The 24058-nt window shown below is 43.5% G+C and overlaps 1 protein-coding gene across 2 annotated transcripts in view; it reads right to left on the bottom strand.

The window, feature by feature from the left end:
• Nucleotides 1-3377: 3377 nt before the first annotated feature.
• LOC1273136 (tachykinin-like peptides receptor 86C) overlaps nt 3378-24058 on the bottom strand; it is a 53047-nt gene continuing 32366 nt past the window's right edge. For both annotated transcript variants that reach the window (XM_061645567.1, XM_061645568.1), the window contains exons 7-11: nt 16721-16871; nt 8585-8781; nt 8359-8492; nt 5814-6293; nt 3378-4293 (exon numbers count right to left, since the gene is read on the bottom strand). In XM_061645567.1, the coding sequence (XP_061501551.1) occupies nt 6052-6293; nt 8359-8492; nt 8585-8781; nt 16721-16871 (724 nt within the window). In that variant the 3' untranslated portion in view covers nt 3378-4293; nt 5814-6051. The remainder of the gene's footprint in view (nt 4294-5813; nt 6294-8358; nt 8493-8584; nt 8782-16720; nt 16872-24058) is intronic.

The raw sequence follows: 24058 nt of genomic DNA, 5'->3' as shown, positions 1-24058 counted from the left end.
TAAAAGGCAAACACAATTTCACCGTACAGAATAATTCAGGCAAAGAAAAGAAAACCAATTCCCCATCTTTTCAAGCAGCAAATAAGACGAAAGCTTATCTGAGGGGAGAAAGCTTCGCTCGTTTCTGCAGTTTGCTGATGAGATGCAACAACCTGGCAAATGGGCTGGAGTGCAGTAGAAGCGATTTGTATGCCAAGATCAAGATTGTGTATCTGCACTGAAGGATGATTAATCGTGGTTTTGCACCATATGTTTCCGGGTCGGTTATCGATTTAATCCTGCACCCGATCGGTGTACGGAAGACAGTAGCGTTAGATTAAACTTGCTGTATGCCTGAAGGTCACAAAACGGCCTATGCAAGGGGTTGCAATAAAGCAGCTTAAATAATCACGTTCCACAAGCATGACGCAACTTTGGAGATGAGTTTAGAAAATTGTTTGCAAAAAACACACACACACACACACGAACACACACTGCCACACAAATAATATCATCCATCGTCAGATTTGCCGGACCGTCTGGGTGGAAAGACAAACCCTCCCCGGTAGAAAAATAGCTTACGTTGGAAATTAATATTTAAACGAGACTGAGCCTGAGCGCCTCTTTCTTTGCTGAGTGTGGTGTTTTCTACGCTCATCAGCACAAAATGATTTAGTAGTGCTGGTAGCCTGCAAGCTCGTGCTATCATACCTCTCCCTTGAGTCCTCCGTTTGTTTAAATCGGTCGATTCAAAAGATTTTTAATCAGAAACTGCCTGCCGGAGCAGTGCCGTGATTCGTTTCACTAATTGCACGTCCGTTGCCGGAACCGTTCCAATGGAGGCAGAGAAGTGAAAGAAAAGGGAGAATGTTGACAGAGATTTAATAATACTGCACGCACACCTTCCAATTTCGAAGGCTGGTGCGGTCATTGTGATGGCATCAAGCTAGCTCTGCGTGCATGCGTTTGAGTCAAGTAATCATGTTTGCGAGTGTCGTGTGACTTGGTCAACTGACTGTTGTCAAGCGGTAGTGAAATGATGCCTTTTCGATTATCACTAACCAAACAGAGACCGGTCGCCGGGACCGGAAAGAATGAAACCTTTCAACGATCGTACCACTCCCCCACGGTACTCCCGAGTGCCGAGCGAGCCACTCGCCGCCGCCGCACACAACATGAGCGGTTCAGGTAGAACCGTATTGTACGCGTATTGCGGCCACAACCGGACTGGACGGTTCTGTTGATGGTTATCTGGAACTAGCGCACTCACCTCCCCCCCCCCCCCTCCCCTCCTCCGCCTACGCCCCGACGCAAGCACATTTATTTTGGGACACTTTATCTCGCTCTCTCCTGGGTGTGTGTGTCTGTATCTGTCCGTGGTGTACGCTATGATTTGCATATTCCATCTCGAAACGGACGGTAAACAGGCAGGCAACAAAAAAAAGACACACCAACAACCTTTCCCCAGTAGTGTAGTGGACTCCGTTGGCTCTTACCCGTGCCGATAACGGGTCGATGTTGGGAAGACCCACACAGTCGGTACACGCTTGACGGACGAGATGAGATTTTGCATTCAACGAGTGTTGGCTAGGTTTCGGGGATGTCCGTGTGAGGTAAAGGTCAATAGTAGTTGGGGTTTTCAATATTGAATTTGGTGCGGAGTGGCAGTTTCGTTCTAATCGGTAGAACTCGTTGCTTTTTCCCTATTTTTTGCTGTCTTTTCGTCTTTTTTTTTTTGAGAAAGACATGCACACAAGCCGATTGGGCATCAGCAGGTGTGGCAGCGTGCGAGAGCGGTGAGCTTTTAATGGAGTTGATTGTGAGGTGGGATTTTGGGTACGATAATATAGCCTCTTTCTGCTGACACTGCACACACTCACACACACACACACACGAGGACCCACGATATTAACGCAAAGGGGTTGGTTTTCGATTAACGTTAGTGCAGCAGAAGAGCCGGTTGTGGCTGTGGTAGTCAAAGCAAGTACGGGGTGACAATTTGGGTAGCGTTATCAGGTGGAAGATCATAAAAAAAAATCGGTACCGTTGTTTACGTTCACATGGGACGGTGGTTTAGTTTGGTGGCGGGAACGGGGCGATTTGTTGACGATGGGATAAGCTATCAAAAGTGTTCGGTCATCAGGCGCTTCTCGGCTGAACGGTTCAGCGGGGGGGGGGGGGGGGGGGGGGAGGGGGGGGGTGTTAGTGGAGTGTTACGGATCAATCAGGGTATCTCAATAGTCATTATTTTTGGCACCAGAGACGGGCCGGGTGTGATAAAAATACTATTCATACTATCAGACAAACAGGCAAAAATCATGTAATCTTTTGATAAAACCAATTAAATGGCAATTAGCTGCTGCATACAAAGAGCTACAGCAGCAGCTTATTAAGCTTATGATGGAATGGAATGTAATAAAAGCATATACAACAATATATAACACTTCTTTCTTAAAGTGTCCATTATTAGTAGCAACCGAACAAGCTTGAAGCCTTCGGAAAAGCTTTAATGGAGACGCCCGGTGTTTTTCATCGCCATGGTTTTTTTTACAATGCTATCGTATTTATGTAAAGCGATTCAAAATGTTTGATATTTGATTTTCAAAAAATATGGTCATACAATTGAAAAAAATGGTTAGAGAGGTACTCATCTTCAATTACGTATTTAGTCGTTATTGAGAAGAACATTCGTTGTGCCGCTTGGTATGCGGTTCATAGCAAATCACTACACGATAATTAAGATGCGATTTGTTTTCTGGAAACGGAATCAAATTTCAAACAATCCAAAGCCTTTGATCTTGTTTGCTGTGCATTGTGTGAAATAAAATGGCATCATTCACCGATACAAAGCTAGATACACGCCACAGAACGATTGACAGACACCCCATAAATCACCTGTTGTTTTAGTGAACAATCAATAATTGTGCCGTTGTGAGAAAAATCAATAAGTCGGAGAATATTACCGAAGCGCATGAAACACACACAATGAGGTAGAAGGAAAAGAGAAGGAAATTTCATTCATTCGTAGCGAAACCTGTGCCAAGCTATTAGTAACAAATGAATCATGCAAATGCCGATTGTTTGCTGATCTAGTTTGCTCTGGAAAATTATTCCACGGAAGGACATCGAACGATTAGGTACACAGTCATTTATCAAATACAGTAAAATGGAGTTTGGGAGAAAGAAAACTCGGGTAATTTGAGTTTGGGCGGCTTAATGCGATTTCAAAACATTTGTTTTGTGTTTGTTATTTGACATCACGCTAAGTCGTCATCGTACAGATTGCGGCCGTCTAAAGATTAAACAATACACTTACCTGTATAATTGTTTCCCCATTTTCATGACTCAACTTCGGATACCATTTATTACGCACACATATACACATACACACAAGCACATCGTTGTAATTCATTAAATCACTATGTTTTGCCGTATTTTATTAACATCTATGTGAGCTTCCAATCATTTAGCTAACACACTTTTATCGCACAACTTGCATTTCGCGTGCACCGATAGCTTTGTACCATGCTTTCCTCTGCTTCGTTCGCTTCTACCAACACCTTCGTTCGCTGTTATTTAGCTAGGCCTGCTGCGATGTCTATCTTTCTGGCTAGTTTCACGCCAGCTGCCGTCGAGCTGTGCTCTATGGGGCCGGCCCATACAACCATTGTCCATGGTGCTGCTAGACTATCTGGCCTTTCATCCAGCTTGCGCTGCTACTTGTGTATCAATATGGATATCTCTCTAGAAGTATAGCTCTTAAACGACTAACAGTTCACCTTTGCCTATTCGATGTGGGTTGATGCGGTCTCGCTCAACTCTCAAGAACACGTGTGATGATCAACATGATCTAGGCAAAATAAATAAACTATATATTCAATGTTTCTCTCACTTAGGTTTCTCTGTTTAATGTTAATGTTGTCTCCCTCCTGTTTTACTATCTTCCATCCTTCATTTCTCTCTCGCCCCCTCCCCTCTCTTTCTCTCTCTCTCTAACTTACCGCGTATAACACCGGCAATCACCACGAACGCTTTAAAAACACACTAGAGAATTGGCCGTTGCTAAATTCTGTTTCACTACTTTAAAACCCTCTTTCGAAGTAATGTTTTATCTCACTACAACCTACGGGTGCTCGAAGCTCGATCGTCATCGAACGCGTCCATTGACTGGTTCCCCAACCATCGCCCGGTCGTTCCCCAAAAGTCAGCAAACCAATTGAGTTTTCTTCAGTTCGGTGTGCAGATGCGCGCGTATGTATGTGTGTGAGTGTTTGTGTATATATGTGTATACATGTCCGCTCCTGGATAGTGTCCCTGGGGAAGAAAATATAAAAGCACATACACCATAAGTAAGGTTACGTACTACGTACTACATCCAAATAGCGGCAAGCGTTCGGGGATTATGGGGAGAAATGTTTCCAGTTCGTCGTAAAGTATGTCGAAGCACTTTGAAGTGGTTGTTTTTGTGTTCCGCAGGGATTAAAATAGTAAATGTAATTTCAAACAAACACTGCAATCGTTTGGAAAACATTGTAAGGGAAAGGATTTTGTAATCCCGAGTCTGCGTGTGGACGTCTATGCGTACAGGGAACGAATTTCGTTTAATCGTACAGCGGCTAAACAGCGGCTCATTTGAACAGAGTTCGTTTTGTGACAAGCTGCATTCTGCTTTAACGTTTGAAGTTTGCTATCGTTTAAAAGGCAATCGTGTGTTTTGAAACTTTTCCACCAAAAGCAGACTGCAGCTATATTGCAAACGAGTCCCGGTTGAATAAAACTAGATCATTTTCAACATTAATGCATTCGCTTCTCACCGCTTTATCGACCGGTAGGCTTCAAGTTGTTGCGTGTATCAAACCATGAGTCATCTGTTTAGCTCTACCAGTGGTCTGCAAAAAGTATTATACCATATTTCATTTTGGATCGTATAATTACTGTCGTGGGACGAGATAGCAGTCAAATTAACGGGTAGAAGACTGGTGATGCTTCTCGATACATACACATTATTGTATTTATTTCCATTGAGATGTGGTTAACGTCCTTTTTTATGCTTTTTGTTACGTAAATTATGAGCTATATTATTGTGGTGTTCATGTAGTTGTGTATGGTTCTTTTTACTGTAGCGGAGAGTAAATTTGACTCGATATATTGCAATTCAACAAATCAAAAAGAAGTTACGAACAGCTTTTTTCCGCTAAGAAACCCACACACAGAAACCATTTCTCCAATGCACATCTGCAGTTGATTATTCACGGAAAAGTTTACGGTATTGCGTTTCGGTTCCCAAATGAAATGAATCCTAAACGACACGCAATTTCCATTTGTGCACCCACAGCGGCAACGGTCAGCAAATCCAATCATCGAGTTGGAATCGAAATGTGAAGCCCAACACTAGTCACTCCTACATACAGATTTTGCACTGAGACTGAACTCGATCGCACCCTGAATGCACGTCAAAAGTGATGAATTTGTGATTGGAGAATGATGAGTAAGTGAGATTGAATGTGTGTGTGTGTGTCTGTGTGTGAGTGTTTATGTGCGAAAAAGCCATATAAAAATTGTAATCGACTTGAAATTTTCTCATCTGCAGCACCGGTCGATATGCTTTTTATTTATGCTGTCTGTACTCATGGCACAAATAGGTGTAACACAAAAAAAGAACGAATAATTCGATCAATCAATTCGGTCAATAGGTTGGGTCAGGGATTCGTAACGAAACAAAAAACACACTCTTTCTCTCTCTCTCTCTCTCTCTCTCTCTTCAAAGTGCGTTATGTATTCGTTGCGTAGTGAAGTGTTTGAAGTCCCCCACGCCCCCAGTGGTGTACACTTACGTGAGGAGCAGCAGGAGTTTAGGGGTGCTCCACTGGCACTGAGCATCCGGATCCGGTCACACACACACACACACACACACACACACACACACACACACACACACACACGTTTGCTGGTGACCATCACCAATAGCCACCGGTCGTCATTCGTCATCCGTTACTGGCAAAAACTTGTTTCCCGCGGCTCAGCCCCGGGACCCGTTTGCCGGTGCCCGTCGGCTTAGTCGTACTGCGGATGTCAGGAGAATTCGTGGCTGTTGGAGGAGCTGTGCTGCAGCTCGTTCGAGTTGTGGTTCAGGTGCAGAAAGTTGATGGTCTGCAGTTCGGCAATGTCGACGACGGGCTGTTTGTCACTGCCACCGTTGGCCGCACTCTCGAGCACGTTCACCCCGAGATGAGCTGGGCGGGGCAGTCCGGTACGCATCCGGTACTCTTCCGTGCTCGGTGGTCGCCACCGTACCGAGACGGAACGCGGCCGATCTGAAGCGTGTGAGAAAGAAGGGAAGAAAGAAAGAAATAGAAAAAGATAAATGAATTATACACAATCGGCTACGAAAATATGTTATTTATCACAACCTGCAAACATGAAAAGTCGTGCAAATGGGTGTAGAAAATCATTTCCAATCGATACTCGAATGAAAAAGATAAAAAAAACCCCTACTGCTTGAGTTTATCCTTCAATCGAAGGTACAAAGTTTAAACCTATTCATAGGGCATGATGTTTAATTTTGTTATGTTGTTGTTGTTCGTTTTTTACTTCCATTCCTTTTGTTGGCTGGGCTTTCGGGCACGCCGACCATGATTCATCAATGCTAGACCGAGCACAGCACAGCCCGAGTTGATTGATGGTGCAAAATTTAGATTTTAGTTTTTTTTCTGTATCGATCTGGTGGGACCACCAGCAACAACAACGGGAAAGTATTTAATACACTAACTCCGCTATAAATGCGGTAAATCGATAAGCTTTCATTTTGCTGGATTCTTTTTTTTTTATAAAGTCGCTTGAACCACTGAGAATGATTTATGAATTAAATATGGAGCAAATAATTAATCTACCCCGAACTGATTGGCTTGTGGACAACACTTCCCTTCCAAGAAAAGCAGCCCCAGGGAAAGACAGCTAAACGGTTGTTTGTTGCAACTGAAGGAAAACGATCTTACCGCTACTGGCGTGTCTTCCCGAACGGTCGTTTCGAACTAAAAATGGCAATAACATTGAATCACCCCGGCCTCAATGCTTCTGGTGCACACCTTTTCACCCCGGGTTACGATTAAATATTTATCAATAGTTCAGAACCTTCATAAATAATCGCCTAGCACAAAACGTCCACCCTTGCTGCAGTTACAAACGACAGTTGTTTGGTGTGCCACGTGTCCCTTCCAGCTTGTTTACTTGTGCGCTTTTCTACGTATTTTCTGCCGATAAGAAAAAAAAAAAACGGGACAAAAAGGGGAATTGATAGAGTGTGGGGGAGTATTTGTAGCAACCAAAGGGGCGGTGCATTTTCCTTGACAACGCGAAGTTGAGTAACCTCGTTCCTGGAAGGTTTTTTCGCCCAACACGATGGGTTACGATAATCTACCCACGTGTTTAGAGAAAGTGTGAAAGGGTGTATGGGAAAGAAAAAAAGAAAGAAGCAAAGTAACATGAAAACCCAATTATTTTGTCGAAACTGGCAAAGGGACACGGGACACGCTCACTGTCTGCATCTGTTTTGAGGGTTTAATGTTAATCGACAGCAACAGTGTTCTAGTGTTGGGGAAGCAAAATCGTTGCTATGCGATGTTTAACCTGTTCAAAAATCACTCCTAAGCATTCCGGCCCGTTTTGGACCGTTCTTTTTGAATAAGAAAAAAAAAAACTTCCAGAAGGTCAACTGTCTTGTGATCGATGGGTTATGGGGGAAGTGACTTGTGATACTCCCAGAGAGAAAATTGTTGTCGTCGTCACACTAGTTTTTTTATGTCTTCAGCGCCATGTAAAATTCATCACCAAATGTGAGCAAACAAACACACACACGCACACACACATACTCTGAAAGGCACGTCTGTACCTGTGCACCAGTTCCTGCGAAATCGATTGATAGCAACAAGCAAGCGAGACTGGTTGCTGGGTGAAAACATTTACCCCAAAGTACTACAGTACGGGGAAAGGTGTGACCAAGGCGACTTGTAACTTTTGTCCCTTGCCATAAATTTACTTCCGCCATGCGAGTTTCACCACCAACATAGCAAAGGGGAACTTCCCCGTATGGGGTACACTGCAAGAGCCGATCCCTTCTATATATCACCATTTGAGATCGAGAGCAACCCTAATAACTATCATTTCTACCGGATTGAAATAATAAATATGGTACTTCCAAATGGATGACAGTATGAGCGACGAGTGTGAGTGCTTTTTTGCATTACAGGTACAGCAGGAAAACGGTTAGATTTACAGCAGAATCATAATTTAATTGAATCCTAACGGTACCATTTTTCTTCAACCCCGAGCACCAGGGTCTAGTGTGGACTTTTGAGAAGCAGCGTCATATGTATTACTTACACGACCGATACCGGCCCAGCTCGGAGTTGGAATTCTTGTTCAGCAGCACACCCTGCGGCACGCCGTCCCGCATACGGGAGTTGATGAACTGCAGACAGCAGAAGCAGATGATTTCCTGGAAGTACACCCGGAAGCTGCCGAGCCGAAAGGAGACACAGAAATATTATTAGAACACGTGCGTGCACACGGTTACGTTACTGCTGCCCAGCTGTGTCCGGTGTCTTACCGGCCATTCATCCAGTAGTATATGATGGGATTAACCATTGCGTTTGACATCGCCAGCCAGTAGAAACCGAGATAGAGCTGCTGGACGTAGCTCGAGGAAGTCATCTGGTTGTTGTGGTACGCGTAAACAAAGAACAGATGATATGGCAACCAGCAGATGGCAAATATCGTTACCACAATTATGAACATTCGCACAACCTGAAAGCAAAAAACAAAACAAAAATACAACAACAGCCATGGTTACCTTGAATGACGTGCAACGGTGAACGGAATGTGTAGTGTTTTTAATAGTATTGTTGACGCGTGTATAAATGATGGCATCAAAACTGGCCGCATTCTATCAGGTGCCTGCGGATGCGCAGATCGATTCTGTAGGGAAGCGGAACGCGCTTTCACCATGAACTGTTATTCCATTTAAATATAAATCATCATTCTACGCGCGTTCAGAGAGCGGGCAATAAATTTACATCGCGAAATTTAATAAAATAAAACTCTTCGACAGCCGTCCGTCCCGGATCGACTCGAATGCAGCGCCCGTCTGTGAGGAGAAATGCCTGCCATCATCTTACCTTGTGTACGCGTTGCCCCCTTCCTCGTACATTTAGCTTTTTGGACAGTTTTGCTTTACGAAACCATTTCCGGGTATAAAAGGGATGCAGCTGGATGAGAAGGAATTCCTAACCAACAAATTATTATCTGCTCTAGCAGACGTTATTTGCATGCAAAGAAGCAGTAGCAGGAGCAGGGAACATAGCGATGAATTCCCGCAGCCAAATCCGGGATGATGTTCCCTTAAGCCTCCCACTTTACCCATCAAGCGGGTTTGTTTTCCGCGCTTCCGTAAGGACAAGAATAGAGGCCTTTCTTTCCGGGAAAGAGTATACATAGTGTAGTAGCCATAGCAGGACGTCATCTAGGAGCAGTGGACCGTTGCGTTCTATTTTGGGTTTAATTTAAAAGCGTGAAGGAATGCAAATTTGACAGCTTACCTCTGACATTCGGTCGGAGAGGCTAAGTGGCTTCCAAAAGGGTGAGCGAAAGATCTTTCGACTGCACGTCTTGCTGTACTGCTGGTGAGCTGTCTCCGAAAAGAGCGCCTTTTCGTGTGTCTATATTTTCCCGCAAACAGCAGCACCGAAGGCACATCAAAATTCCGCAAATTTCCGCAATTTTGTGCTCTAGCGACAACTGATCCTTAAAGCTTAAAGCTCACTCGCTAAATATGCCACCACGCAAATGGGTCGTTGAGCGAAGGGTGCATTCACGTTTGGCAGCACTCGCCGCGAGTTTAATGGCGAACACGGTCGCGATTAGTGAGAGACGCGTAAGCGTGACAGCGTAAAACGTCAAGCGTACGTCACTGGTGGCGAAAGGAGCGAAAGTCCGGATGTGTTGGGCGGAAAATAATTTTCATACGAAACCCATTAGCGATGAACCATCGGTATTGTTCTCGCGGTTGAAACGGTGGGGTAAATGGCTTGTCAGAGATACAGAGTTTTGACCTAGTTTGACATAAGAAAAAACCATCCAGTAGAAAGCACGTGTTTTGCATTTTTAATAATGCCCCTTTCACTTTTGGCTCCGTTATTTGAATGGAAATGTTTCATTTGCTTTTTGCATAACACCTTCGTTTGCGTTTGTTTGCAAGTCGGAAAAAATTTCAGGAAAAAAGTGATCTTCCTTCTAGTGTAATATTCACTTTGCAGTTTGATTGTGTAATCCTGTACGTGAGCGAGTCGTTACAAGCTTTTTCCTCTTTTTAACAAACTTATAGAAACTATCATACAACGCCGACTGTTGATTGTCCCAGCACCTAGGATGGTTTGCCTGTGCACTGAGCAATAAAACCCAACATCTTCACTGATTGCGTGTGCAGCTTTCCACTTTATCTCTTCCGGTTTGATGCTTGCAAGCAAGGTTTATGATAGGGTGGTGCTAAAAAAACAAAAAAGCAAACCCCAGTCCACCAAGCAGGAATCTAATTTTGGAGAACGTGTCTCGATGTCGACGCCAAAAAAACCCGACTGCACGCCACAAAACGACAGCCCGAAAGTTTGCCGTGACAATGTCGGCCATAAGATCATGGGATATGATTAGCTTCCTGAACGAGCGCATAAAGAAAAGTGCCACTGCTGAGCGAGAAGCTGCACGAAATTATTGTCCCTTCCCCCCCCCCCCTTGCCCATCGTGTTGGAACGAGTGACGGAAATTGTGACACCGGCAACAAAATTTTGTCCCAGTCAGCTCAGTTGCTTTTGGACTCAGTGAAGTGCGCCTCTGGAAGTGATAGTGGGAGATTGTGGAGGGGGAAAAAAGAAACAATAAGCAAAGTATGATACAACCTGTCGTACACGGCACTGCCACAGAGAGAAAGATGTTCCAAAACGTGTAGCCATAAACTTCGAAATGAACTTTGTTTCCGACAAATGCCGGGCAGGCGGAAGTAAAAATCGAGAAAGAGTTGCGCAGCGAACCGATACCTCGTCGTGAGAAGAAAGTGGTGGTACGATGTGAAACTTTCTGTGTGCCGCTATCTGCTGTTTACTTCGATCGAATCGGATGCAATATTAATTGCACCCAATGGGGCTTGCATTGTGTGCCCTCTCAACACAGAGGCGGGTAGTTTGTCATGGCAATTGCATGCCGGAAGTGTCGGCGAGTAGAGCAGGCTACGTACAACTGTCTTTCCTACGCTGTCGGAGCAAGGGGTGTTTGGAAATGCTCTGGCAGCATGAATATTGTAATCAGAAACTGTTTTTATGAGTGAACAAAACGCCCATGGGATAACTGGTTTGTGCTGGTAAAATTACGTCGACGAGGCTGATAAAATTAGTCTAATTATAGTGTGAATTATGCTGAACAGCTTGCTCAGCTTTCCATCGACATGCGGTGGGATTCATCTACGCATAAAATGGCTAAACATTTGCGTTTCCTATTTACTACCATTGTTACATATTGTGTAGGGTAATTAGGACACATAGGAAAATCAGAATAGTTTCCATCTTTTTGAACAGAATGAGCTTAGGTGTAGTGTGAATTCTGCTGAACAGCTTGGTCAGATATTCACTGACAGCTGTGGGATTCGTTACGCACCAAATGACTAAAAATTCCTATGAGATTCCTATAAACCACCATTGTTACTTATTTTGAGGGTATTCAACGCCACTGCACAAAATTATTTCCACCAAAAGAAAACCCACAATCTTTTCCAACTGCAATAGGATGTAACAATTATTTTAATGACCATAAACCCCCTAGCGTTTACCAGCGAATTTAGAACGAATTGCTAGAGCTAAAGCTAGCAAGTGTGATACTCTGCTATGTATCCGCATTTTGTACTGTAAGATCTTAAAACAATCAAATTAAAATTATATATCTAATTATGCTTGTTTTTACTTTGGCAGCGCATCACTTTTTATGGTTAAAAACATCCTGGCCTAAACACCAGATTAACGTAGTTTCACAGAAATGAGTGCGATCTGAAAAAAAAACAAACAAGATCGAACGCACCCGAGCTTTTTATCATAAGCTGGAGAAATATTAATGACAATCCTTTGTTGGTTTCTTGGGTTTGTTGTAATCTTAACTTTACGCAACCCCTTTTGCACGGATATGAACAACATCCGGAAAAAAACCAAAGCGTCTACGGCTTGCCATTGAGCAAACGAACACACTTCGGGAGGCTTAGCGTAGTAAATGATTAAAAAAGTTTCATCGCAGAAGCCGATTTTATTTCCACCGCTCGTGTCGCGTACTTGCAAAGAGAAGCGACGGTGGGCCGTGTACCATGTTTGTCCCTTTTGCCGCGGGTGCTAAATTCCTTTTTCCTTTTTTTTTGTAAAGCGAAAGCCATTATAAGGCGCTTCATCTTATGTCTTTACTTTACACCTAGTGGCCGGCAGGCAAATGATGGGCAGTACAAGCTGAAGGAAATGGTTGAAAGCGAACCAAGAGAATTAATTTTAAAAGATCTTCATATCTGTACCCTCTACCCGGGCACATAGCGCATTTTTTGTTGATGTTGTTGTTGTTGTTGTTGAAAATATCCAGTACAATTTCCGACCACGTTTTCTTGATTCTGGCAAGGTTATTATTTATCTTGCTTAGGAGAACAACAGCAAAACAAGCAAGCACGCTCGGGGGTCAAAGGTCAGCCAATAATGGTTGACTTTTACTTTGCGCACTGCCAAACAAGCGCCGCACAATGTTGTCAAAATGTTAAATGTAGTAAGCTGTCGGATTGGTACGTCTTTCTTGTTATTTTCCAGTGTACGAGTGGTACATACCGATTTGTTTGTTTTGTATTTCCATCGTAAGCAGTAAATAAATTTTATTCAAATCTAGAGTATTGCAAAATGGTGTTGGAATAGAATAAATAAAAAAAAACAATAAATAAATTACGACTTTTGCATAACATTCCAATTTTGCTAAGAATTTTCCTCGCCATTCCAAAGCGAACTGAGTTGTGAATGAGTCTGAATATAAATGAAAGCTTAGATTGTGGTTGTGAGTTTGTACAAACCCAGAATGCTAACTATTCACCGAAACTCTCCCCCCCCCCCCCCCGCATTGCTCACGTAAACTATCTACGGCAACTATTTCCCGAACATCACCACAGCATCCTTCATGACTAAACGCTTTCACTTCTGAGCGGCTCGACTATGCAAGAATCAATAATGAATCGCTTTAAACACCGGGTCTTACATTCGTAGTCTTTAAGCAAAGTTCAGTAGAAATGTTGCCTTTCCGCACCGGTACCTTCCACCATACGGGGGAAGCTGATGGGACGTTGTTAGCTTGTGGTTTCTCGAGCAATTCGATGATGTTTTGATACAATGCGAGAGCCATCCGGTAGCAAACTCACCCTCAAAACCGGTGAACATAGCACACTAAAGCTCACACCATAACTTCCATCATCTCTCCACCTTCTTCATCACCCCACGCAACCCATATACCTGGTGGCACAATTGAACATCCTTGTTCTGAGGCGCATTCAAGCATCACTTTCAAACCAGCACGGGTCCGATCGTTGAACAAGAGAAGGCACTTCGAAGAAAACTGATATCAACCATCAGCTAATTCAACGTGAAAATTGTATAGTGACAAGCGACTTGCCCAGCACAGAACGACAGGCGAAAGGCATTGTTTTGGGGAGTGGGCAAACTGCATCCGGTGTTATTTTTGCTACAAATAGTGTCGTAGCGGTGGCAGTGACGTTAGCGCAAGTATTTCGCAATGATAAGAAACAATACTCATAGAAGAATAATGTTCATACTGTTTTCAAAGTATTCAAGTGTAAAGCAAAAATAAATCGTGACTGATATCGTTTAAAGGGAGAAAGCAAACAGCAAACGGAAACAGGTTCGAAATTTAGCCAAACCTGATGTAATACAATTAATAGCGTTATTTTATCCTAGAGCAACGGATTTTGGTTAATGTGAACGTCCAAAACTCATCGTAACAAGATAACTTTCTAAGAAGTGCGCCGGGCGATATTACTTTTACTGATGGAAAAACCACTACCAAACACCACCTAATGACACCTCGTGCTTCACAAAAGCATTCCATTTTCTTAACTAACGCTTTTCATGCGAAACGAAATTCCCCAGAGAGGGGTCGGATTGGTTGGTTGGGAATTTCCAGAACCCAACCACTTTGCGCGTGTGTCGCTCCGCCCCCTCCCTGCCTCTCTCCCATGTATGATTGAATCGGATGGAGTGTCAATTTGCTTGACGCCAGTGTCATAACAAGCTTGGTTCTATTGATAATTTATTTATCACAAGCACAGGCCGGTTCTCAACTAACCGTAAACCTACTAATGGCCGGTGTCAACTCGATGGAAGGTGACACTCCGCAAAACAAGTGCTCCGCTGAAGCGTGCGAACGACCGCCGATCGTTGATAAACCTCGTCAGTCATTTAATTTATCTCACTAAACTCTCTTTCCTCCTTCCTCTCCTGTCTATCCAACCATCTGTGAAACGGGTCAACCTTTCACCGATGAAGATGACACCCAGCAGTGGTATTCAAATGCGAGCTTTAACAGAGCATGTAGCCGCCCCCTCCTGTTGTATTGGCTTTGTGGCGGTGAACAGGTAATTGATTGGTGCCCGGTTGGCCACAGGGTGTCGGTAGTGCTTCTCCGGCCTACCATCATCAAGGATTTAATGTAATTTGATTTCGGAAATGAATCACATCGCATGAACTTCTGGGTAGGACCGGTCCACTTAGACGGTTATTTGAGGACGGATCAGCAATGGAGGCGTTCTGTACTGTTGGCGTTGTTGTACTACGGGTCACCTTTGTACTAAGCTCCGAGTGGGCTGATGTTTTGAAGAAGTTAGAGGAAGAACTCCGCAAAGATTATGTGGTGCGTGGAAAATCGATTTCATCTTGACGCTTCGCAATCGCTCGTAGAGGCTGATGACGCACGATAAGCGCAGCGGTGAGCGTTCTGTTTATTTTGCCACCGTTGTCCGAGCACATTTTGGTTCTTATTGCTATCAGTTTCAAATCATGTTTAGCTCTTGTTTCTATTGCCATTTACTATGATCATTTTAATAAACTGTGTACAAGAAATCAAGAAAAAGAATGCGCTTCAATCATTAAAAAAGAATTAAGAAAGTAGTAAGTATTTTCTGTGAGTGGAATGGACTAGAAACCTTATAACGAATATGTTCAATAAGCAACATCTGTAAGAAATTCTCAATTTAAAGTAATATTCTCATGTCTGAGTCTGTGCGTTGCTTTCAAAAAAAAACTTGTTTAATGAACCAATCCAGCATTAAAGCGCATCGGCAGTGTTGATACATCTAACAATATAATCGTACAATCTGAATCATTACACTTCTTCTTGCCTCGTTATATTCATTCTTCAATACGGTATTTTGAAAACGTGCCGTATTATGTTCATACCCATTAGGGGCTAAAGTACATGCTCAAAAAAAAAAAAACGGCAACTATACAGCAAAATTTAATTTCCACCTCCACCAAGTGAACCGAAAGAAGCATCCGGAAAGGCGAGAGTTTCGAGCTCAAAATTCTAATCATCCGAAGCCGGTTTTGGGCAGGAAGAAAAGCATAACGAAACACTCGCCCCTATCTCACAACCACCATCCCCAACCAATCAACAACCTTTGAAAATTGGCCAAAATGAAGGTAGGCAAAGGTGAAAGAAAGTAAAGAGCGAAAAAAAAACAAAGGCAATCGAAAAATGGTACAAAATTAGGAATTAAGATTCGTAGCGCAAATAAGTCGAATTAAGTTGTGCCTGTCGTGCAGGGCTGGGCGCCTCCATCATCGTGGAGCCATGGAACCACACGAAACAGCGTGGTGTAATTTAAACGACGAGGGTTGTTATACCCCACGATCTTTGGCCGAAGAGAAAGCGTGCCAAATACTTTCCCCTTCAGCACGCGTAAGAAACGTTGGTGCACTACCTTGTCGAACAGTTTTATGATAGCGTATTTTCGGCGTTCGGATAAGCGAAAGGACGTGCGAATTATACTAAAAATTAGAACTTAACTGCCACTATAATTGGACAGCTATTAGAGAGTATTTCCCAAAGAAAAATTCTACTTCATTTGGCAAATGAACGAGAGGACAGCAAGCTTTGCGAGCAGTTTAATCGTAATCGTTTTGTATCGTTTTTAATTTTCCCTTTTTATGGCTATCGACTTTCCTTTCCTTCGATTTGAAACACCTTCATGCCTGGCTGCTCGTACTGATTGTCTTTCCATCAGTTGGGTGTTAATAGTTTTTTATTGTTGTTTTTTTTTTCTACTTTACCCTCAAATAGTCCTCAGCGCAGTGCTTGAAATACATTTTTATAACGTCCTTTCAGCGTATTTGTAGGAATGTACAGCATAGCACAGAAAGTATGTGATAAATGCAACCAGGAGGAAAAAGCTAATACCGTAAAAGATTAAACAAAAAACCGGCCAGTAGATAAAACATATAGGATATATCCGTCTGGCAAGTTCCACTCAGGCGATGAAATAAGCGAACTCCACCATATGTACCTGTGCCCAACCGGACGATGTGCATTGACTAATGGTATAGAACAGCGGGTGAACTTTCCCTCACTACGGGAACCTCTTGCATAGCGTACGATTAAACCTTCGTCAGCACACACTTACCTTCTTTTTCGATTTCATCGACTCTAGCTGCCGTTCGGTGTGTTCGCCAATGGAGCGGCTGCCCCAGAGCTCGCGACCCATCAGTGAGTAGCAGACGATCATGATCAGCATCGGAATGCCGTAGGTGAGTATCAGGAACACCAGGTTGTAGCTGTCACGTCGACGTGAATGAAAAAAAAGAAAAAAAAAAACGAGAAAGAGCAAAACAGTCAGACAGAGCAAAAACAACAGTGTTAGCAAAACCCGGAATGAAATGCCGTCAGAGTCTGGCTAATTGAGTTATTGTGCACAGAAGCACCGGCTTAATTGAAAACCATCGCTACCGGGACTGCCACTGAGGCCGCCGCCGGTACACAGCGCTTGTAAGATGGCTTACGACAATGTATGCGATACGAGAATGTGCTATATACGTGGTGGAAAAAAACATAACCCGAAAACGCACCGGAAAGCAGAATAAACTCTTGCCCGCAATGGCCCGCAGCTGTCGGCAAGGGAGACTGGCCCCTCGCGGGAGTGCTTCCAGATGATTATTGAGTTAGCACAAAACGAACGAAAGAGCATGCGATGTAAGACAGTAATCAACGGCTATTGCTATTCGATGGGTAGTGCCATGTGCGAGCAAAAGCAGGACAAGGAAAGACAAAGTGATTGTGCGAAAAAAAATGAGAGTAAATTAATGCAGCAGTGGTTCGTGACGAAATGTGATAATCCCCTTTGGCAAAATTGATGATATTTTAACGGTAAAATAGCCAGAGCCAGTCCATTGTCCATAAATCATTATTTTTTGCTGACTCAATGCAATAAAACCATTGGCCTATATTGTACAATATTGCCCAAAAAATAACACCTTCAAATTGAATATCCAATAGGGTGAAGGAAGTTTAATTTCTCCAGCATAATTAAACCACCAGATTGTGCCGCTCCTTAATCCCTCGATTTAATAATGTCCTCACATAAAACAACGCACTCAGGGCGACCTCAACAAGCTATTAATTCCCCTGCGAAAAGCGCCGTTCACGCCGTCCTTTCTGTTTGGTGCATTTTCAATTAGTGCACTTTGCATTTGATACACCCAATGCTTCCGGTTGGAGCAGCACCGTCATCGTCAGCAGCAGCAGCAACAGCTGCTGCCGCGTGTTGGTTTAGCAATTAGTTTTCTGCCTGCTTCTTATGCTTCAAAAATTATTCACCACTTTACCGTCGGTAAGTGGCTGTGCTTTGCACTGGGCTGCCGTCGGTGTTCCCGAAAAGTGTGTCCAAAGTTACGAAGTCGCTATTAATTACACAGCCGAAGGAGTTTGCCGCGAGAGCTACCCGAAGGATGAAAACAATCACTGCACAAAACTCATAGTTTTCCTATCCGTTGTGGTTTTTCGTGGCGTTTAGTTTGTTCTAGCTTCTTCTGCTATGGTGTCAAATTTTATCACAAACGAAATTGCAGCATTATAATTGAAAACGCTACATGTTGCTCACAACGGAGGACTTTGCAATGCTATCAATGAATGTGTCTGGATGACTCTATTTCATAACACACACAAAAAAGGACAAATTCTTATGCAACTTCAACCCTCGATCGATTCGGGAAAAATTGGCTATCGGACGATTGGCTGTTCTTTTTAGGCTCACTCGACCCGTTACGTCAGTTCCAACGAATGGGAAGGAACGAACATAACACTCACCATCAACCTATCAACAAACCGAGAACAAAGAACTTGTTTGATCTTTGCTTGTTCCAATCAAAGACAATATCCTGCGGAAATTTGTACCGACCGTTGACGAGACAGAGGCGGCAACATTGTTTGCTTGATAGACGGTCAAACGAACGATAAACGTTCATTATGGGTATTTTGTTGTTGTTGTTGTTGTTGTTGTTGTTGAAGTTTTCGATCATAGGACGATTAAAGTTCGGAATTGCCATTTAGTTGTTACATTTACTGCTTCATACTTTCAGGCTTTCATTTTAAGTCCAGCCGTATAGTTCATAGGATCAAATTTTCCTTGTTGGTGCTTCAAGAAACGCTTCCATTTTTAGACAACTCTGAATTGTGACCACCATGATCATCATCATCATCATCATCGTCATTATCAATGATGGACGGCAGGAGCATCTTCTCATTGTTCCCTTTCCCATCATCGACATGGTAAGAAGCTTGGGTGAACCAAAAATTGTACGCTATTACCAATGGCAACGGGACGCTTGTTCAAACAGACGAAGCACCACCTCAAAACTTTATGGTAAAAGGAGCTCTGCTTCAGTTTCAAGTGTTTCGCCAGCATGCTAGGTCGGAGCGTCTCTTTGGTTTCGGTCGAAAATTTGACCAAATAATTGTCTTGAAAAAGTGTTTTTGGTTGCTCTGCCTACCACGCTTCTGGTTTCACTAGCTGTTTCAAAGGTACTGGTACAGGATGTAGCTCTTGTGGACTTTGCTCTGTCTACCATTAGTACTTCATTTCAATTGCATCATTTAACCCTACTCAAAGAATTCGTGGTAATGGGTTTTGACTAGAAAAAACAGCTAAAGCAGCAAAACGATAATAACCGTTTAGTTGTGCTACTAAATAAAGTACTTAAACAATCTTTTCAATGAAATGATATACTATTTTAGTAGCTTCTACATTCATTGTTACTCATGTATTCTGCCCTGAATATTTGGAGACATCCACCGCGTGTGTTTGTATCTTCCAATAGTTCGGCATAAGATTGCTTACGCGCTACCGAGGCATTACCAGTGTGCTTCAACAAACCGCAAAGATGACCTCTTTCGAGTAAACTTTGCTAAACTTTTTCTCCACCATTGTCAGTGCCCACTGAGTGATGGGTGAAAAGTTGGTGTGACGCTTTGCCGCTCTTAGCTTTCCCGAGTTACGTGTTGTAACCAAGCACCAAGCAAGTACCCCGGGGCGACGTTCAAAACTTTTGTGACCATCCGACTCGTGTATCAAAGACAAAGGGAGAGAGATGCAAAGAAAGAGCCTGAAACATTGTGCTTGGCTGACCGCACATTTTGTCATATTCATCGCAGTCGATGTCATCGCAGACCGAATATATTAAGTGTACCAAATTTAGCGTGGCATCGCTTCAATTGCTTTTTGGATGTTACTGCTTGTAGCCTCAACTAGAAGGTTTCAGTGTGAAAATGAAACCGATTCAAAAAGGTAACGCAATTTAAAAATTCGTTGATTGCATTCAAAGTCAGCACCGCTGTTGAGACGATTCGCCGTTATGTTTCGTTTTTATCTTTTATTTTTCTAAGGTGATCCGTCCTTCTCTTCGTAACTTCAGATTGAGATATTGCGACAGAAATGAATCGACAACTCAATTATCTGTCGTAATATTTCCGTAATTTAAACAAATAAACGAAAGGATCTTCCATTCCGTCAGCTTGTAGTGGCAACGGTCCGCACTGGAATGGAGCCTGTCACGCCTGTTCCAGGCCATGATTGATCTTGACAATTCAGTGTCGGCGCGTGTTCTATTACTATTCATTCATTGCACCATTAAGCCACTGTAGCATCTGATTCGTTTGCATACTTTGAGCTTCATCTTTTGTCCGCACAATTTCTTCGTCCGGGAATCATTAAGCGCGGATGAATGGGAAGAAAGCAAGTACGAAAATAAAATAAAATCAACAGGCGGAAACGGTTTTGCCATTGTTGGACGATTTCCTTCCACGCGCATCGCGTATAGATTGAAGGATGTTCAAAATCGATTCGAACAATACACAATCAACCCTGATCGAAGCGTGAAATGAAAGGCAAACGATCTGACCTTTAAATGTGTGGGGTTTTTTTTGCTTTGTCATTTGGTTTGTTTGCTGCAAGAAATAGTTTTCTTTTTTGTTCACAGAAAGTACTATCAAACGTCTTCCAGGCATGCTTTAAGATTAATATTTTATGATGTATTTTTCCCTTATCATCGAACTTGTTTTTGTGCCTGCCCAATTTCAAAAGGATACAGATCCCTCCCTGGTCCAGCATCGCATTGTGCAAATAATGTTGTTCACGTTCACAGTTCCTTTCCGTTTCTGGGCGACCCTTATCCATCCGGAACTATGTATTCATTTCCGTCCGCTATCGGATATTTATTTTTCTGCCCTTTTTATTCATCCTACAACAACTAATCGGAGGTTCGATTCACCCCGAAGCAGATTATGAAAATAGAGGAAGAAAACACTGTCCCAAACAGTAGCGAATACAGCAAGCCCTTACGCAGACAACCCATGACAACGTATCAGAGAGATCATCCAACCGGCATCCGGGTTGTGTGAGGCGGAAAACATAAACACATAAAAATTTATCAAGATGATTTTTAATAGGCTTCCGCTGCTACGGCTCACCAGGCGTCTCCATCGCACAATCGAAATCGTCCGGGACTGGTTTTTCCCGTTCATTTCAGTAAAAGCTATTCGGGCCTTGTTCGAAGAAAGCGTCCTTTGCCATTTACTTTCCCACCTTCACAGCGGCCTTGACTCCATCCCCCTCCGCCTGTGGCCACACCGTCCTGTGAGCTATTTCTATCTGCATAATCGAGCACATCTTAACGCCAATCCGATCTGAGTCGGGGCGAGTAGCTGAAATCTGGGCACCGAATTCGCATGAAATTGAGTTTCGTGACGGTATTAGCAAAACTCAAATAACATTATAACACGCCGCAAATAATGCGATGAACCGGTGTCTGGGCGGTGGCAAATGGGCCGCTGTGCGGAAGAAAACAATACACGATCTGCTTATTCAATTATCCCACTGGATTATGTGTACGGGCTGACGTTCGGTGGCAAATGATACCGCTCAGGCGGACCAAACCAACGCACTGATATTGACACGCGGTCAAAGAGTTCGGAGCTGAGTGAAGTTCGGTGTAAAAGTGTTTGTTGTGTTTTGTTTTATTTGTTCTGCCCGATTCCGCTACAGACAGAAATACATACATTCGAACGATTCCGACCAGCCTCGGTGCCCCCCCCCCCCCTCGTTTCGTCACTATCAGCGATGTTGCGTGGGTGCTAATGTTACGCAACAGTTCCTCGTCCTCGTTCGCGGTCTGACGGAAAAGAGGTCAGATGGGTGGCTATGTGTACCGAAACAATACATCACCCAACAAACTGATTTTGCACCCTTGGGAGCATGTTTTCTCAGCTTCTAGCCGTGCTATATGACGCTCAACCAAGCTGCCTCCGCGCTGTGCGCTTGTTGCCTCACAGTATGCGCAACGCTATGATCATAATTGAATAACGTTCGAGAGTTTCGGCAACGCTCGGTCTCTGACGGATTATGACGTAATTGTGAATTCATTAGCCCACGCTCCGATGCCACGTGCGGAATGGTGTTGTGTTGGGCTGCTCTGCTGCATCCTTTGTCATTGCACGAGCTTATGCTGCTGCTAATGTTTTGTATGCCGAATGTCACGCCTTATGTGAATGTGCTAGCCTACCGGTAGCATCCGGCTGCTCAATTAATGTAACGGCTTACAGCCGAGCTTATGATGCTTTATGCTTGTGCATACGGTTCTCACCGCACACACAAAGCGGCTTACGGTGTTGCGGGACCTTTTTTGTTGTACACCGGGCCAGTACGTTGAAGTTTACACGGTCGTGACATGGTTGATTTGTGTGATAATAAAGGAATATATGGTATATAAAATGTAAAGGGTTTCGTAGCTTCAAACGCATCGTTTTGTGGATTTAAATTGAAGTTATTTCCCTAAAGGTATTCCTGTAACTCCACGTTTCATCATCAACGCTATCTTCTTTTTGGCGTAACGACCTACGCGATTATATGTTCCCGAAACCGGACGCTACTGGTGCCAATTCAACTTCTTTGCACCAGCTGGAAAAGCCACAAAAAAACCAACAAGCTTTAAGAATTTTAAATCAATTAAGAAATTGTGGAAACATCGAAAGATTTCATGTTAAAACAAATCTGCCTTGTTGGTTCCTTTAAAAAAACCTTTCAACCTTCCCCAAACAAGAGCTCCCAGATGGGTATAGAATTTATCTTATCCCTCGAGACGGGTTGCTGAAAACCCATGTTCTCACCAAAGCATTGAACGCGGCAGTCAAACGAAGGCCACCCTTGAGAGATTTTGCTTTATTTGGGTAATTCTCTTCGCAATGCCATCCCATCGTCTCAGCAACACTTCAACCGAATGGTCCGGCGTTAAACTGTTTCTTCCATTTGATCAACCGAGCGACGCTAGGTAGCTCAAGTTTCCTGTACCGTTTCCTGTAACGGTTCAGCACAAAGGTTTCCATGGTTGTGTTGTGTGTTTTTTTAAAAGAATTTAACAACTTTCACCACATAGCTTCTGACAGTCGGTAATTTATTTTGCAAACTTTTTCGCTCTGTAGGGGTTTGCTGTATAGTTTGCCTCATTCGGGTGAAAATTTATCCCTTGCGGTGAGGTGAGGTTGGGCTGGATGGTTGGCGAAGAGCGGATTCTAAGCAAGAAGAAGATCGCACATACGGCTCGAATGTACAGGTTTTTGGAGAAAACTTTCGCTGCTCTACCGGGAAAAGCGGCTCACGTGCCTGAAGTGTTTGAATTTGTGCCGTGCTGTCGTTGTTGCTGTTGTCCGTCCCCGCGCTTTTCCGTGCCGTGCATTGGGCAGGAAATTCAATTATTAACATTCGAAGGATTTACGCGGGCAACCATACGACAATGGCATTCGGAATGCGTCCAAATCACGATGTATTCATTTCTTCGTCAAATTCCACAATGCGACAGCCAACTGTGTGCCATAATTTTGCAGCGCAGGAAGTTTTGGGGACAGACGAGAAAGCGTGATAAGGTCAGCAGCCAGTCGTTGGCCCGCCAGTTCCGGTCCGTGCGCCGCTCTCAGTATGGCATGGTTTGGTGTACCGTTCTGGTGACAATTTGGGCTCCTTTTGCCGGCATCTGCCGTGCGGACGGACGCGTTCGTTATTCAGGCGGAAAAAATGTGCTTCGTGGATGATATTTTAAAACCATGGCTTGCCGATAGGCGAGCACAATCTGGTTACTCCGGCATCGTCCGGCATGTGCGCTGTCCTTTCGGTTTTGGTGGCGACATTTTTGACGTGCCTTTTTCGCTGAATAAATTTGTTTATCATTTGGTTCACGTGTCCAGCGAACGGTGAAGCAACGTGGTTGATGTTTGGTACAACAAAAAGAAGAAAAAAACATCTCGATCGGAAACTACACTGCATTCTGTTTGTGTAGGAATTAAAAGGAGCTAGTTATTTGACCTAATATTAGTCATAGTTTGGCGAAGACTAGGAAAATAATTCAACGGCTTGGAATTTTATCTCAAATTCTCAACGCCATTGTACACAATAAACAATCAAATCTGAGACTCGAATGTG

The sequence above is a fragment of the Anopheles gambiae genome, chromosome 2 (assembly GCF_943734735.2).
Source record: "Anopheles gambiae chromosome 2, idAnoGambNW_F1_1, whole genome shotgun sequence".
In the NCBI taxonomy this organism is placed as follows: Eukaryota; Metazoa; Arthropoda; class Insecta; order Diptera; family Culicidae; genus Anopheles; species Anopheles gambiae.
The sequence above is the reverse complement of the archived record's forward strand: the minus strand, read 5'-3'. Positions and strand labels throughout refer to the sequence as shown.